The 15092-nt window shown below is 40.9% G+C and overlaps 2 protein-coding genes across 2 annotated transcripts; one reads left to right on the forward strand and one right to left on the reverse strand.

Annotated features, from left to right (window-relative positions):
• The first annotated feature begins 997 nt into the window (after nucleotides 1–997).
• On the forward strand, nucleotides 998–6755 carry ak3 (adenylate kinase 3). The gene is made up of 5 exons (XM_083902959.1): nucleotides 998–1323; nucleotides 3574–3693; nucleotides 3838–4010; nucleotides 4289–4407; nucleotides 5897–6755. The coding sequence occupies exons 1-5, from the start codon at nucleotides 1176–1178 to the stop codon at nucleotides 6006–6008; spliced, it is 672 nt and encodes a 223-aa protein (XP_083759085.1). The 5' UTR covers nucleotides 998–1175; the 3' UTR covers nucleotides 6009–6755.
• A 665-nt stretch (nucleotides 6756–7420) lies between these two features.
• cdc37l1 (cell division cycle 37-like 1) lies at nucleotides 7421–14489 on the reverse strand. The gene is made up of 7 exons (XM_083903279.1): nucleotides 14182–14489; nucleotides 12205–12504; nucleotides 11988–12081; nucleotides 11405–11520; nucleotides 10949–11071; nucleotides 10672–10839; nucleotides 7421–9408 (listed from the first exon to the last, which is right to left on the reverse strand). The coding sequence occupies exons 1-7, from the start codon at nucleotides 14287–14289 to the stop codon at nucleotides 9292–9294; spliced, it is 1026 nt and encodes a 341-aa protein (XP_083759405.1). The 5' UTR covers nucleotides 14290–14489; the 3' UTR covers nucleotides 7421–9291.
• Nucleotides 14490–15092: the final 603 nt, after the last annotated feature.

Below are 15092 nucleotides of genomic sequence, written 5' to 3' on the forward strand. Positions count from 1 at the left end.
CAGAGTGGGCGTGGTTAAAAAAAACCAACAGCATCGTGTCTTAAAGGAACACAGCGCGATGATAAAATGTAAACAAGGAGAAAAACAACATTGACACAGAGCATTACTTGCATATTTGCTTTGTAAAATGATAAAGAGGTGTTACACAGAATGAACTAAGGCGACTGACGCTTTTAAAATACTTAGATAGTTTAAGAGGGTTGTGCAATTGAGTGTCTTGACACAATACAGATTGTTTGGGTAGTCTTAACTAACTGATCTGATTCCCCTAAATAAATTGTTAGTCTCTTATATATATATATACATATACATGTATGCCTGTATATACATATATGTGTATATACACATATATATACACAGGAGATTAAAACAAGTCTAGTATTGTATGTATAGTTCTATTCGCTTGAATTTATGCTTTGTATGAAATTGATTTGTGTAAAAAATTTGGTTTTTTGTTGTTATTTTCATGTTTTTTTTCATTTGATCTTAAGGTGGTGCACATAGACTAGAATCAACTACATGAGCACGTGAGTAGAAATACATGCACTATGCACATCTTTGCAGGATATGGAAAACATATGTAATTCATACGTGCAGATGACATTTATTGTTCACACTTCACTTCAAGGCTGCAGATCTGCAGGGCTGTGCGTGCGTGCGTGCGTGCGCTGAGTGACGCTCGGTGAGGATTTACCAACGCAACGCCGCCAGCTCGCTTTCTTTCCCCGCCTGCAGGCAGGAAGGTTCGACCAATTGCATAACCGTATTATACAATAATGACTTCTCTAGAACAGCGAACAGGCGAGGAAGTTTGTCAATGCACGGCAGAAAAAGGCGCATCTCGACCGGGGAACTGCATCTTCATCTCCCGCCTGTGGCTCCGATGAAGCTCTCGCTCCCTCCTCCCCCTCCTCCCTCTTTCCCTCGCCTTCCTCTTCTCACTTCTGCTTTCTGAAGGACTCGCAGGGGAAAAAAACCACACAATCCAAGGTCCACAGACTTGCAGGAAAAGACGCGCCCACTCTTGGTTACGTCGCACATTTTCTTGGGAAGGAAAGTAAACCAGCTTCGATCAGGACTTGGCTGCGAATCCAGCTCTGAGAAGGGGGAGGTTTTTATGAGCGACATAGTCCGACTATTGCAATCGTAGAAATTAAGCATTATTCGTTGCAGTGATGGTTCTACAGAGGCTGTTTCGTGCCGTCATCATGGGACCACCGGGCTCGGGGAAAGGAACTGTGTCTGCGCGCATAATCAAAAGTTTTGGACTGCAACACCTTTCAAGTGGGGACATTTTGCGACGCAACATCGAGGCCAAAACTGGTAAGACACATGTGTCCTCTCAGAAAACACTCACTGAAACACAGCATGCATGTTTTTTTTGTTTTTTTAAGTAAAAATATAGGCACATATGTGTTTTCATTTTGAAATGAAAATTATTGAGCTGAAAACAATTTTTTTTTTCCCACTCACTGAATTCGTTTCATGGGCTGCTGTGATAAGAGAACCACTCCTTCACTTTAAGTTCTTATCTACTACATCACAGAGGAATCAGGCAGAGCAGCACACACAGGCTGCACTCTCTTCCTTTAAAGGTGCATTATGTAATAAATCTAAAGCAACTGGCCATAAAATCCTCCTAATATGTCACCGAGACTCAGGAATAATGTTCATATATCAAACTGAACTCACCAACAACAACAGTACAGCCATAATATTTGCATGAAAAAAATATTTTGCAGACTGTAAATCATGTTTATGTTTTGAAATAATGTGGCATGTGGCGCCACCTACCGCCCTCTACCAATCATTGCAGTCAGTAGAGTCTCAGCTGCCGAGCAACCACGGGTTGCCAGTTACGTCTGAGCTACAGTGGCGGAGAAAACGAAACCCTAAAAGACCTCGGTATTTTGAATTTGAGTGTAGTAACCGTTTTTGGCCACATTCTTAAATATGGCACCTTAAAGTCAAGGTCAAAAATGGTTATGGTGGTGCTGTTTAATGTTTATACAGGAAACAATGGACCTAATTCCATTTACCTGGTTTATGAAATGAGGCACAACACCTTGGCTGGAGATTGATAGAGGTGTAAAGATAAGGAGCAGAAGTGCACCTTTGTTCCTTGTGAGGAGCAGAGGTGTCACGTGTGTTATTACAGCTGCATTACACTCCTGCAAAACCTGCTGCTGCACATGCATGCACACATGCAGCTCCCTCCTTCCTCCACTCCCTGTTGTAGTTTTTTTACGCTGTGAACATGTCTGAGCCCAATTTACTAAGTTCTCGATATTCTTGGCAGCTGAGGAGTTGGCAGTTAAAGCGGTTTTTCTTGCTTTCCCTTTTCCGACCACAACGGTTCCTTGGGTCTGAACCTGTGACCTACCACTTCCACGTGATTGCGTCATCAGCCTTATCACTTGGAAGGCTCCTTTTTTGTTTCGGGTGTGAGCTCTGCAGATAAATCAGTCACACAGTCTGCGTTCAGAAAATGAATAATGGGCCACTTCACCCAAACAATATACAGTTGTTTAGTTTTACTGATTTCCAGAGATAAATGTGTTATTTGATCATCGGACAGTGGATCTGAGATGCATGTCTCATAACCACAACAACAGAGGAAGTTGGGATTAAAATTTCTTTGACAAAAAGTTTAGAAAATAAAAGGCCTACACTGCTACTGTGTTTCTATCAAGTTTTACGAGTACAAAATGAGTGAAACTGTGAAACACATTCATCAATCTGTTAATTTACCAGCACTTGCCTTGCTACAGTGACTGCAATATCTTTGCTTTGTAAACACGCCTTGACATTTACAGAATCGTGTACCAAACCGAAAAGAAACACATTTTTCTCGGGATGTCAGAACTACTTTCCGGCTAAATTCCTTGTTATTTTCTCTGTGTAATAACGTGGTTTTCAGATCAAGTTTGATTGCCAGTGTCACCCTTTGCTCCTTGACTGGGTGACTTAAGAGTAGAGTAGTATGGTCTTTTTTTACGTGTGGCCTGTCAGGAAATTCCTTTCTTCAGCTGGACACAGGCCAGTGGAAGTAAACCCTTGATAATCCTGTTTGAATTTTAACTTAGCAGCTTTGTAGCAAAAAAAAAAAAAGAGCCCGAGTCCCTCCTTAAAGGCACAGTGTACGCATGATTTCCCTTTAGCTGTTTGAGCAACTGCTTTATAACCACACAAGGCAAATAATTAACAAACTGCCATCAAGACATGAAAATAATAATAATAATTTTTACAAAAATGTATTCCAATATAAGGAGATGTAACTTATATTTTAAGCCTGAACGTTTCCCTCAGAAGTGTTGCTCATGAATACATTAAAAACCACAATTAACTGCTTTCTTCAACTCTCACAATGCAGCAATACTGACATTTATCGTGATATTTATGGTGATTTGGCCATGTTTTCACCCTGAGCTAATGCACGATGGACACATTACAAACATAAGCTAAATACCATTTCATATCTGGCCATCAGGTTTCATCTTCTGATTAAAAAAAAAAACATTGTAATATGAGTGTCTCTGTCTCACCCCGTTTGTGTTTTCCTGTGTGTGCCAGAGCTCGGTCTGCTGTTGAAGGCCTGTATTGATCAGGGTCAGCTGGTACCCGATGACGTCATGTCCCGTCTCATCTTCCGCGACCTGAGAGCCCTGGGACAAAGCAGCTGGCTGCTCGACGGTAGGTTTGCTGCGTCACCAGTCCACTGCAAACTCTGACGCTGTCATCGTCACATAAATGTAGTCACAACCACTGTCATCTTAGAAGCTCGACCTTCACCGAGACTATTCATTACATTACGTCTCTCTTGTCTCTCTCTGCCAGGTTTTCCCCGCACAGTGTCCCAGGCCGAGGCGCTGGATGACGCGTTCGTCGTGGACACGGTCGTAAACCTCGACGTTCCCTTCGACACCATCAGACAGAGGCTGACCAGTCGCTGGACTCACCTTCCCAGCGGCAGAGTCTACAACACAGATTTTAATCCACCTCGAGCTCCTGTAAACAAATACATCCTCTCTACTTTAGGTCATTTATATTCTTTAGGTTTCATGTCTATGTGGAGCGCCTTTGGCACCATTTTGGGTTTCTCGAGCAGTGTTTACATTCCAGATAGAGCGCTGTGTCTCATCTAAACATACTCTCATACTGCCCTTCACTGTGCAGCAAGCTCAGTAATTTAGCTCATAGCAACTTGCATTACTATTACTGTATTTTAAAAATAGACTTACAGCTTGTAAGCTGAAGAAATTGTTGTCAACATGTTTTCTCTCTCTAGGGTTTCGATGACATGACGGGAGAGCCCCTGATCCAGAGGGAGGATGACTTGCCAGAGACAGTGACACGGAGGTTGAAGTCCTATCAAACCCAGACAGAACCTGTTTTAGAGTATTACAGGTAGGAAAACAAAGGAAAATTTAAAACCAACCACTTACATTCCGCATCTACTCATCCGTCACATCATTACAAACATTTAATTTGCATTGAAGAGGCAAAAAGGGGTAGATATTTGACTGTATATCAGGTCTGAGTGAAACGTATTTCACGTAAATAAAATTAAAATTTGTGAAAGTTACAGATGAATAGCACTGGACGTTCACCGCAGTTGTGTGCATGACTGAAACCAAAAAGCAACTAGATATGTGAGGCTTTGGATCCTGTGCATCATAATGTTTGATGTTTCAGGGAAATGATTAACAAGTGACCCTCTTATAATTTTACTACAGTACATATCAAAGATTTAATTTAAGCACAGAAAGATACAGGAGGAGATTAATGGAAAAGAGGATTCTCTGAAAAGGATCACGTGACTGCTATTCAGCATGTTCTCAAAGAGCTACAGGGTCAGCAATGCGTCTGCGACTTGATGGTAATTTAAGGAGTGGGGTTGATGGCCCCCACACCCAACCCACCTATCCAGAAAGTAGCATCACTGCCACCTTCTCTGATCTTTTACCTTCATCTCAATCCAAAACCTCCTCTGGCCTTTGACCCCGCAGGAGTTCCAAGATGAAAAAAGATGGGTCTGACATGGGGAGACGCCCTACATGTAGCCTAGGTCAGGCCCAAATATAGAGGCAGATCATTGGTCCCATTCAGACCTGGTAGTGAATTGGTCCTCAGTGATTTGTATGTAGATACCAGAAGTGTCTGCTGTCTGTTTGTGTCTGCTCGAGTGACAGGGAGAGACAGGGGAAGTAAAAAAAAATACTGTGAAACTACAGCCTGAGGATGTCAGAGGTCAGAGGATGTCAGCTGAAGATGTGTCCTCACACCACTTCCGAATGTGGCTTTTGTGATCAGATCCGAGGATAAATTGGGAGCATTTAGCATTTTACATTTATAATGGCGCTTTTCTAGACACCCAAAGCGCTTACAAATGACCCATTATTCTACATTAACGCATTCTCACTAGTGGTGGTAAGCTACACAAGTCACAGCTGCTCTGGTGCAGACTGACAGAAGCGTGGCACCACAATCATTCATACACACATATACTGTATGTATAGAGACAAACAACCATTGCATGTTTTTTTTAAACATGCAATAAATGATCCGATCCTTTGTCCGAGTATGATCGGATCATTCGGGACAAAGGTTGAAGGAGATTTGAGGGATTTCTCAAGCTGGTTTATAAGCGTGGGTGTGCAAAATATTAGTAGCAGCTGCAACACAGCGGCAAAGGTTACAAAGTAATCCAATGGGGCAACTGCAACATTCTACATCATGTCCACTATATGCTTCTTTTGGCCAATAAATAGCTCCAATTGCTGTGTGCCATGTGTTGAGAACTCCCATTAAATACCAGGTGTGAATGAATGAATAAGAAACGGGTCAAATAGTGATAGTAAAAACAATTTCTTCATTTTGTTTCTTGCCTTTCCAGGAGTAAAGGGGTGCTCGAGTCGTTCTCTGGGACAGAAACCAACAAGATTTGGCCACACATTGAGGCGTTTCTACACAAAAAACTACCTTCCATCAATGAGAATGTTGCATAGAAACACAGCCGAGGGCGAAAAAGGCCGATGACGTTTACCAGTGGAAAACCACGACGAGAGCCGTCTGAAAAAAAAAAAAAAAGCAGTATAATGTGAGGAGGAGCAAGCATGCAGTAGGTAACAGGTGGGAAGGGTGAGACAACAGATGTTGAATCGTTTAAATGTTAGTTGATAGAACCTATAATGTGCCTTTAAAAAGACTACAAGACACCAGTGAATTTAATAGTAAGATCTTCCACAGTGGAACACAAAGATGTAGCAGAATGACAATGTAAGCGATGAATACACATCTTTAACTTTTAGGTTTGTGAGGACTTTTAACACTTGTTGGCAAACTGCCTTTGTTATGACTGTTTCTGATGCAAAGAGATATTAACCATAAAAAAAGGGAAAATGTTTGATTATCTTTAAAATACACACTTGCAATCGAGTGCCTTTGGCTGCTTTTTGGAAATGTAGTTTGAATGTAGTATGGACCACTGATTGGTTGATCTGTGATCTGATCACACTGATAAATCATTTTTATTGATAGTTTTTTTATATATATAAAAACCATGTTAAACCATGTAAAAATATATGTAAACCTCCTTTAAGTCTTAATCTGTTGCCTCTTCATTTTTTCTTTTTCCATCAGCCATGTGTAAGATACTGCTCAACACGCTCAAGTGCAATATACAGACGGCTGCCATCTTGTTCATTTACGCTTAATCTAAAAAGTTCTGTTTTTGTACTTTGCTATAATCCATGTTCACCAAATCCAAAGCACATTCCCTCTTCACAGAAAATAAACCACACCATGATTATTTATTATGAATCAAAATAAACCTCTCACCACCAATTACTGTATTTTGTGTATTATTGCATCACAGGGGAATGTAATATGGACCGCGGTGGATAGCATTGTTGCCTCACATCAATTGTTTATTTCTGTGTGGAGTGAGCATGTTCTCCACGTATGCGTGGATTCTCTCTTTATCTGTACTATGGCTTCCTCCCAGTCCAAAAACAGGCTGATTGGGGATCAAATTAACTGGACATGATAGCTGTGAATGTGAGAGTGAGTGACTGGTGACCTGTCCAGGGTGTACCCCGACCTTTCGCACTGTTATCTGGGGTTGTTTGTATGCACTCGCCTGAAAACATTTAATATGCACATTCACCAATAAATGTTGCTGAATTTAACCCATGGTGGCCAAATGCTGCCATGGATACATCCATATTTCCCAACAGCTTGTAGCTCAGACAGACCCTTACAATAAGTTTTATGTGATAACTGGACACTTGAAGACTTTGAAGCACAATAGTTGAGTGATGTCACTGTGGACCAAAGCAAAACAAAACATTTAAGTTAGCATTGTTTACAGTATTCATGCTTTTCATCAATTTCGCCGCAGAATCATGACTCACAAGTCTGCGATGAATTGTACTTTAATGAGTTGTATTTTCCTGATTTCACAGTCTGCAGTAAAAAAAAACAAACAAAAAAAACAAAACGGAACACATTGCTCAACAAATTGTGACACTAATTCCTTTGTTCTCTTGTGAAAGGAAGAATTCTAAAGTAGCCATACAGACTACAGTTAATTAGAAAAATAACAAAACGATGAGAACTGAAAAATTAAAAAAAAAAAAAATGTCTCAATTTAATCCACAAGCTGCTTTCAGGCTTGTAAAACAAATTCTAGATGACTGGGAGCATTGACAACAGCAAAAGTGACAGAACTTGAACGCGTTTTGAAAAGAGAAATATAAAGTGCAGGACACATTCAGATGCAGAGAGCTTCGTTCTGCATACAAATATACAGTTAAAGCCTCTTAGCGAAGCGCAGCCCTTTTTTTCCCCCCTCCTCCCCTCTCTCCTTGATACACAAGGTTTTTCAAATCACCTACTCAGGTGTGTGTACATCCATGAACACAGAGATTAAAGCAAACCGTCTCACACTCTGTTTAGGGATGCTGGGTTAAAAAAAAAACAACAGTAGCCGATAAAAAAATATATAAGTTAGTTTTACTCTAGCACAAAAGGGAACCAGAGAAGAATAAATACACAAAGCCCATACAGACTTAGGAAAACTTATCATGAAGAAAAATATAAGGAGTTTTTTTCCTACTTTAATCACCTGCAGCCAAGGTTGAAATGTATTATCTGTGCCTTAAGTACACTTTCTATTTGCTCTTTGCAGATTAGCATGAAGCAAGTTGAGTGAATGAATTTGACCTCACGTCAGTTTTTATTTCAAAACCTAATTCAAAATACCACACATGCACAATTGTCAGCATTGCAGGTGATGGGAACAGTCGTTTATCTGGCAGTCATGCATCTGTCAAACTTAACATGACATTTAAGGCTTCATATTATACTCACTTTACAGTGAGAGATTTCACGAGTAGATCAAAAACCTACTTTGCAATGGCAATATGGAAAATAGTAGACATGGTCACGTAGCAGAAACGTTGCAAGCCGCGTCAGCCGTTTTCCGCTCACCAGCCGTTTGAACATCAGCTCAACCGGGCATTAAAGAGTCTTTTTTACTCAGTAGATCGGGTAAATTTGTTTAATGCCAGGTTCAAGCGACTCGCACATTTGTTATCCCACGTACAGTGCGTGTGTGCGTGTCCTCTGGATAACGTTTTGTCTGCAGAGCCTGTGTGAGAGATCAGTTTATTTTTCCTTCTATCGGACAGCCTGTGTCTGAGTTGCGACCTCCTGCTGCTCATTGAACATAGCAGACGCATCCTGATATAATCGCTCAGCATCAACACTGGTGACTCATTAATGGAAAGTATCTCAAATTGAATCAAACAGTGACTAGATTTTTTGACTGAGATATGTTGAGGCCTATGGGGACACTCCTGAACCTTGGTTGGCTGACTTGTGGTGTAACTTGATTCAGATTAAAAACTTGTGTCTACTCCTGCTTGATTATCTGGGCATTACAATCAGTGCCATTCCGATAACCAGACAGATATTGAGAGTGAGTTATGAAACCAGTGCTATGGCAACCCATACGTGCAAAAGACACTGAAACAAATGCCAGAGGCCTGTGACTTCCTCGTGTTAATACTGTGAAATGCTTGCCACCAGTAAAACACTATTTCTAACAGGTCTCCCCTGAATAATGCGGCGCTACAAACACATCACGTCTTTGTTTATATTTGCTCTGTGATGCTGTTTTTTTTACGAGCCTGCTCCGCTGAAGAAATAGGGCTTGAATCTCAGGTCGTTCCTTGAGAGAGGGAGACGATGGCGATGGAAGAAAAGCAGGGGCTCATCCTACATTCACTAGGAGGTCTCCATCATTCGTATGTCTTCCGTTTCTGTCGCATCATCCTTGGTCCACCTGCCTGTGCTTGTCCACAGTCCAGTCTCTAAACAACGCTTCACAGAGAACTCTGCCACCTGGTGGACGAAGACGAAGGCAACGGGGTCAAATGAGGAGAATGACTGATCAGACGTCATGCAGATATCATAAATTACAATAAAGCAAGATCCAAACAGAGCTGGAGAGTAGGGATTAACCTACAGCTGCACAGGATTAACGGGGTATAAACTACATTTCAAATCTGAACTGACACAAATTCTGATTCACAAAACCTCTCTGCTCTAATATAACCATGAATATATACATAAGTAAAACCTGTGAGGGCACACACTTACTAACAGCTGCTGTGATACATATTCTCATCCAATCAGTCCTCAGGGTCTGACAGTACATTCAACTCTAGGTGAGGGAAGACGTTGCATTAGGAGAAAAAGGCAAGCAGTATAATGTGTCCCCACAAACCAGGATGAGAATCAAGTTTCAAGCTTGAATGAATCCCTCTGTGGTAGCAGAGGAGGGCGAGGAGGGTTTTTCTCTCTTTTCTCTGAGGAGAAGTTTGGCAGGTTGTCAAGCTGTGGGGGCCAACATGGGGTTGGGGAGGGGTGTCTGTCTGCCTCACAACAGTGTTTTGTAAACTACAAAGACCAAGTTTAGAGCAGAGGCCTGTGGAATGAGCCAGTTAACGGATGCTCAACTTCATCTGAATGTTGCCTGTGCACCAACATTATTGGAAAGCACTGCTGTGATATCACACAATCAAAGAATGATTAGAAATCATAACTTGCACAAGACAGCACCTTTAGTATGGTTAATTAGGGCTTGCAAATAACAATCGTTTTTGTTATCAAAGAATATGTTTGATTATTTTCTTGATTAATCAATTAGACGTTTGGTGCAGAAAATGTTGAAACTCCAAATGGTGACCTCAAGTGTCTTGTTTTGTCCACAAACCAAAATTTGGAGGGATGCACGATATTTGAGTGCTGATAACACATACCGATTGTTACTTGTGCTCAAATGCAGAGTTTATTTATTCTCTTCTTTAGTGAAATGAATACGATAACTTGCATGCTCATGTTCATTGTGCAAAATAAGTAACAATTATATTTGGAGAGGCCACAAGCATAGAGGTCAGGGTAGTAGCAGCCTATTTAGCCTACTGTTTTAGTCATATAGGACAATCTTTATGTGTTAAAAAAAACAAAAAATATACATATTCAACATCAAATTAATAATCAATAAACACTTGCAGCACTACATTTAATGTGAAACTAATTTTGACTTCATCAAGTCTAGGGCTACTGCTGTAACTGCCAGGGTAGAAACAAAGAAACACTTACTGAAGGTAAAGAGTCTTTGGGGTCAAGTATGTAGTTTGTGCCTCCTGTGTGCTGCTGCTCTGCATTGTGTGGAGTATCACTTCTACACCTGGCTGCATATTCTTTAACTCTGTGTTTGAAGGCATTGAGCTCTGAATGGAAGACTTCTAAGTAGACATCTTGTCCTTCCTGTGGAGCATTAAAGAAACAATATTATGTAAACAAATGGTGTTGTGCGCTCCATTAACATCCAGTACTATGTGCACAATTAAGTTGTGCTGCTCACTCGCTCACTTACTTTGGCTTTGTGGAAAAACTGTCTGAAGCAGCCTCTGGGATCCTGCTGAGAGTTCACAGCCATCTCAAGAATGAACTGCATGACCATGGCTTGGTGAGCCACCTGCTCCATTAGTGCCTCCTTCTGCTCAACCATTAACAGAGAAATGATTTCAGAATTACCGCGTCTCTCAACACAGGCACTTTGTTCCATAAAACAATTTTTAGGTTCGTGTTTCAAAACACGAATATGGAACCTGGACCATGGGCAATATCTGATTACCTAACACTTAAATGGTGTGCAGTAAAAGTGGGATCATTGTCATGAAAATCCAGTACACATTCTCACACACATTGGTTAATATTCACACAGCTTTTCCTGTCCAGCTGTTCATGTTCATCACCATGAAATATATAATTGCAGATTTTTCCAACGATACACAAAAAACCCACAAGCCCTCTCTTCCCAGTACATTACCCCTTCTTGCTGTAGTCTCATGCACCACAGAAATAAATAGTTGCTCGTTGCCTCACAGATGAGCTGAGGCATGTCTGCGAGGAATCGCTGACTGTCGTCCCACCGCCTCAACATACCTGAGAAATGTACACAAAGTTGAAATTAGTTTGTTTTAAGGAGTCCTAATTCATGCGTGACCAGGCAACATATTCTACAAAAAAGTCGAGTACATCAGAGTTACTGATCATATTCTAAAATGTCCAACATGTGCCATGACTAATTTGTTAACTTTGTATATAGACACATCACTCCACACTGTGGAATTCAAGTTAGTCGCCAACAGATCCTTTTTTTTAAATCCAAATTAACATGAAATTCTATGACACAGTGAAAACTGGACTGCAGGCTTGTTTTCACTGCAACAAGCGATAACATAATCTGATCTCTTTCAGTGAAGTCAAGTGGAGAAAGCCTGTTTTAACCTGTAACAATCCCCAAGCCTTAAGTTGTGTAGCTAAAAGGCAACACATAGCACATGTCTATTTCACCATGAAACTGATGGCAAGAGGCCCATTTATTAAATCTCATTTAGTGTTTGACTTACCAAAATGCCTGAGCTCTTTGTCATACTTCTGGAGAAATGTAGTGCACCTGTCCTGATCCATTTCAACAGACTGCTTTTGGACATTAATGATACTCTGAAAGAGTAAATGAGAGTTTACGATGTTTCATAGTGACCAGAAAGCAGGTACCCACATAAGAAATAAGTAAAAAATAAATGTTAAAAGACGACAGTAAGATGTATTCTCAAAATCTGTTACCTTATCAAAAACATCCCAACTTCCGACAGCTCCGAGAACAGGACTGCGGTTGGGCTCCCGACCCTCCAGCAAGCTTTCCTTGCGACGCCACTCCTCCTCTGTGTGTGTGAGTTCCGTCGGGCAGACAAGTGTCCGAGCACGTTCCTGCTCCAGGGACTCCGAGCTGTGGACCCCTAGTGAACAAAGTTGGTCCTGCGCCTCGGCCAGTCTCCAGCTGGAGACGATGGACGCCTTCATGCAGCGCTGCTGGCTCTGGCACAGCGACGCCATGGGACAGTCACAAAGAGGCGATGAGAGTGACTGAAAGAGAGAGAAATGAGAAACGACATAGTGCCTGACTCAAATCAAAGTGGCCCATGCTTTGTACAAGAAGAAAGTGTGTTAAACAATTGTAATATAAATTGTAATAAAAACATGCCAAATGTAATAAAGTATTCACAAATAAATCAAGCAGAGATTGTTAAGGGCAACCTATTTAATATCTGATGTCAATGGTGATCCATAGGCAGACATTTTGCAAGATGGGGGAGTATTTCAACATTTGCCAAACCTCTGTCATTTAGATTGATGATTTTGAGTTGATATCACAACATTGAAATGCCCTGGCACAAGTTTGCACTCCGAGCGCTTCCTCTACTCTTCATTATAGAATGACTAACTATTCCCTGAGTGAACAGCTGACAGCTATAAACTGCGGCTGAATCACAAACTAAATGCAGGTCCATTGGCTTTTAATCTTCCATCACCACAACCATGCTGTATTTTGGAGCAGGGTGGGGCAAGAGTGCTAAAAATAAATGAAATGTTTGTTTCCATCTTGTCCATGGCTTCATGGCTGCCTAAACAGCCAAATGTCTTTTCTGACAGTGTCAAAGAACACTGTATTTGTATTGGACGTGAGGGAAGGGTAAAGTGAGCTGCAACTTCATATCCTCCTGCAAGGAGCCTTTATCTCAACAACCATAAAACAAACATGGATGGTCTTCTAGGAAAAGGAGGAGTGCATGAGAAGACAGCAATGCAACATAAAGCCATAATCCACCATGAGCAAGCTGTCCAGACAAGATGGTGACACTGGAAGTTCTTTCCAGTTTCAAGAGGCACATCCTGACTACTCTAAACAATCAATCATTAATGGCAGTTAGCAGCCATAATGATGTATCATTGCAAGTGGCCTGTCACATTCTGTCTGTAACCTTAAGACAGTTGAACAGACACTTTCTACCTTGCCCATTCTCACCACACTCGACTTCACATCTCTTCCCGTCATCCCTGCTCTTCTAAATATCATCATCATCACCCATCTTTATTATTAATATTTATTTATTGAGTAAATAAGTATGTGCTATTCTGTGTCATGTGTCTGACAGTGTTTACAACTGCCTGCTCGATATTCTTCGATGACCAACTAACATTTTCCCCTGTGATTTGAACAGTGTAATTACCTTCAAACTTTTCCTAAAGTCTGATGCCACTGCATCTTGTTAATATATCCGTTGTGCTTCTTTAAACCGTTGGTATCTTGTTTTTTTCATTTACATGTTAATCATTCCTACTTGCTTTTGTTTGACGTTGTCTTCTTGCTCATGTTTCTCTCTCACTTTCAGTCATTTAGCCAATTGATAACCTGCTTTTCTTCGTGTTTGATTTGTTTGCGTGATTTGTCTGTTAACGTGTGCCAACAGGTAAACACTCAACAGTTTACCTGAAGCCTTAGCAAGCACTGGGGTACTTACAATAGATGTTGTAACTGCCCCTGCCAAGCTTACCGAAGAGTCAATTTAACCACTGCTACGGTTAAACATTAGAACAACAGAATAAAAGTACGACACCATTTAGAAACAAAGAGAAACCAATGTGTCGCTAAATACGAAAAGCTATGTAGCTTAGCGCAAACTCACTTCACTTATCCCCAAACAAGCTTAGCTAGTTAGCATGCTTCAGCTAACAACCTAACTACTGGTATGAACTATTTACCTGCTGGTGGGAATTAACATCACTATGGGGCCTGAGTAAGGAAGCCGGGTCGCTGCTGGACTCTTCGCCAGGGTAAAACGAGGCTCCGTTGCCCGGCTGCCACTCCATCTCTGCGTGGCAACTCGCCGTTAGCTCTGTTGTGGCAGCAGCCGCTAGCAGATGCTAGCTGGCTGTGGTTGTAGAGAGTCTCAGACAGAGTTGCTGCTTTTAGCGACAGGCTGTGAGCCAGAGTTAAATATGGAAGGTTAAAAGGGTCGACGGGGGAATACGAGGCACCGCCGAGTGTCGGGGGCAGAGAGGGGGCAAGACTTTACATGAAACAACAGAACACACTAGGTCCAACTATAACAACATCCCTGCACACCGTTTCTTCTTTTTCAAATGACACACAGAACACGTGGTAAACAAGTGTGATCACGTGACACACTCAATCACAATCTCTCTCAAAAAACAAATGATGTGTATATACATATTTACACACATATACATATCATTTCTTTTTAATTAAGACATAATACTGTGCATTAGTAGTAGTAACGGCTTTAGTTCATGGGTAACAATAATAATGACATTTTAACATTCAAAGTATATTTCGGTTAAGAAGTATCTACATACTGGTGTATTAAACATTACAGAAACATAAAAAAATAGATATTTTGTTACACATATACTGTATACAGTGCATAATACATTTGTATTTCACACAAAAACCTATCAAAAATCAAAAATTGTCACAGACAAATCATTGGCAATCGCACGTATACTATACTATATTATAATAATAACAACAACAATAATAGCTGTGACCAGTAGAGGGCAACAGCGTATTTTGAACTTGCATAACTTGCACTACTGTGAAAAACAAGTCCTCGATCAAGAACTAGAGTATGTTAAAAATTTAGCCCTGGTTT

This window comes from Microchirus variegatus (genome assembly GCF_963457635.1).
Source record: "Microchirus variegatus genome assembly, chromosome: 16".
Taxonomy (NCBI): Eukaryota; Metazoa; Chordata; class Actinopteri; order Pleuronectiformes; family Soleidae; genus Microchirus; species Microchirus variegatus.

Excerpts from the sequence above, each read along its gene's own strand:
- ak3 (XM_083902959.1), top strand. The coding sequence starts at position 1,176 with ATGGTTCTACAGAGGCTGTTTCGTGCCGTCATCATGGGACCACCGGGC. Across the intron at positions 3,694-3,837 it reads AAGCAGCTGGCTGCTCGACG|GTTTTCCCCGCACAGTGTCC; the intron begins GTAGGTTTGCTG and ends TCTCTCTGCCAG. Across the intron at positions 4,408-5,896 it reads CCTGTTTTAGAGTATTACAG|GAGTAAAGGGGTGCTCGAGT; the intron begins GTAGGAAAACAA and ends TTGCCTTTCCAG.
- cdc37l1 (XM_083903279.1), bottom strand. The coding sequence starts at position 14,289 with ATGGAGTGGCAGCCGGGCAACGGAGCCTCGTTTTACCCTGGCGAAGAG. Across the intron at positions 10,840-10,948 it reads AGTTTTTCCACAAAGCCAAA|GAAGGACAAGATGTCTACTT; the intron begins GTAAGTGAGCGA and ends AATGCTCCACAG. Across the intron at positions 9,409-10,671 it reads CCAAAGACTCTTTACCTTCA|GTGGCAGAGTTCTCTGTGAA; the intron begins GTAAGTGTTTCT and ends TTCGTCCACCAG.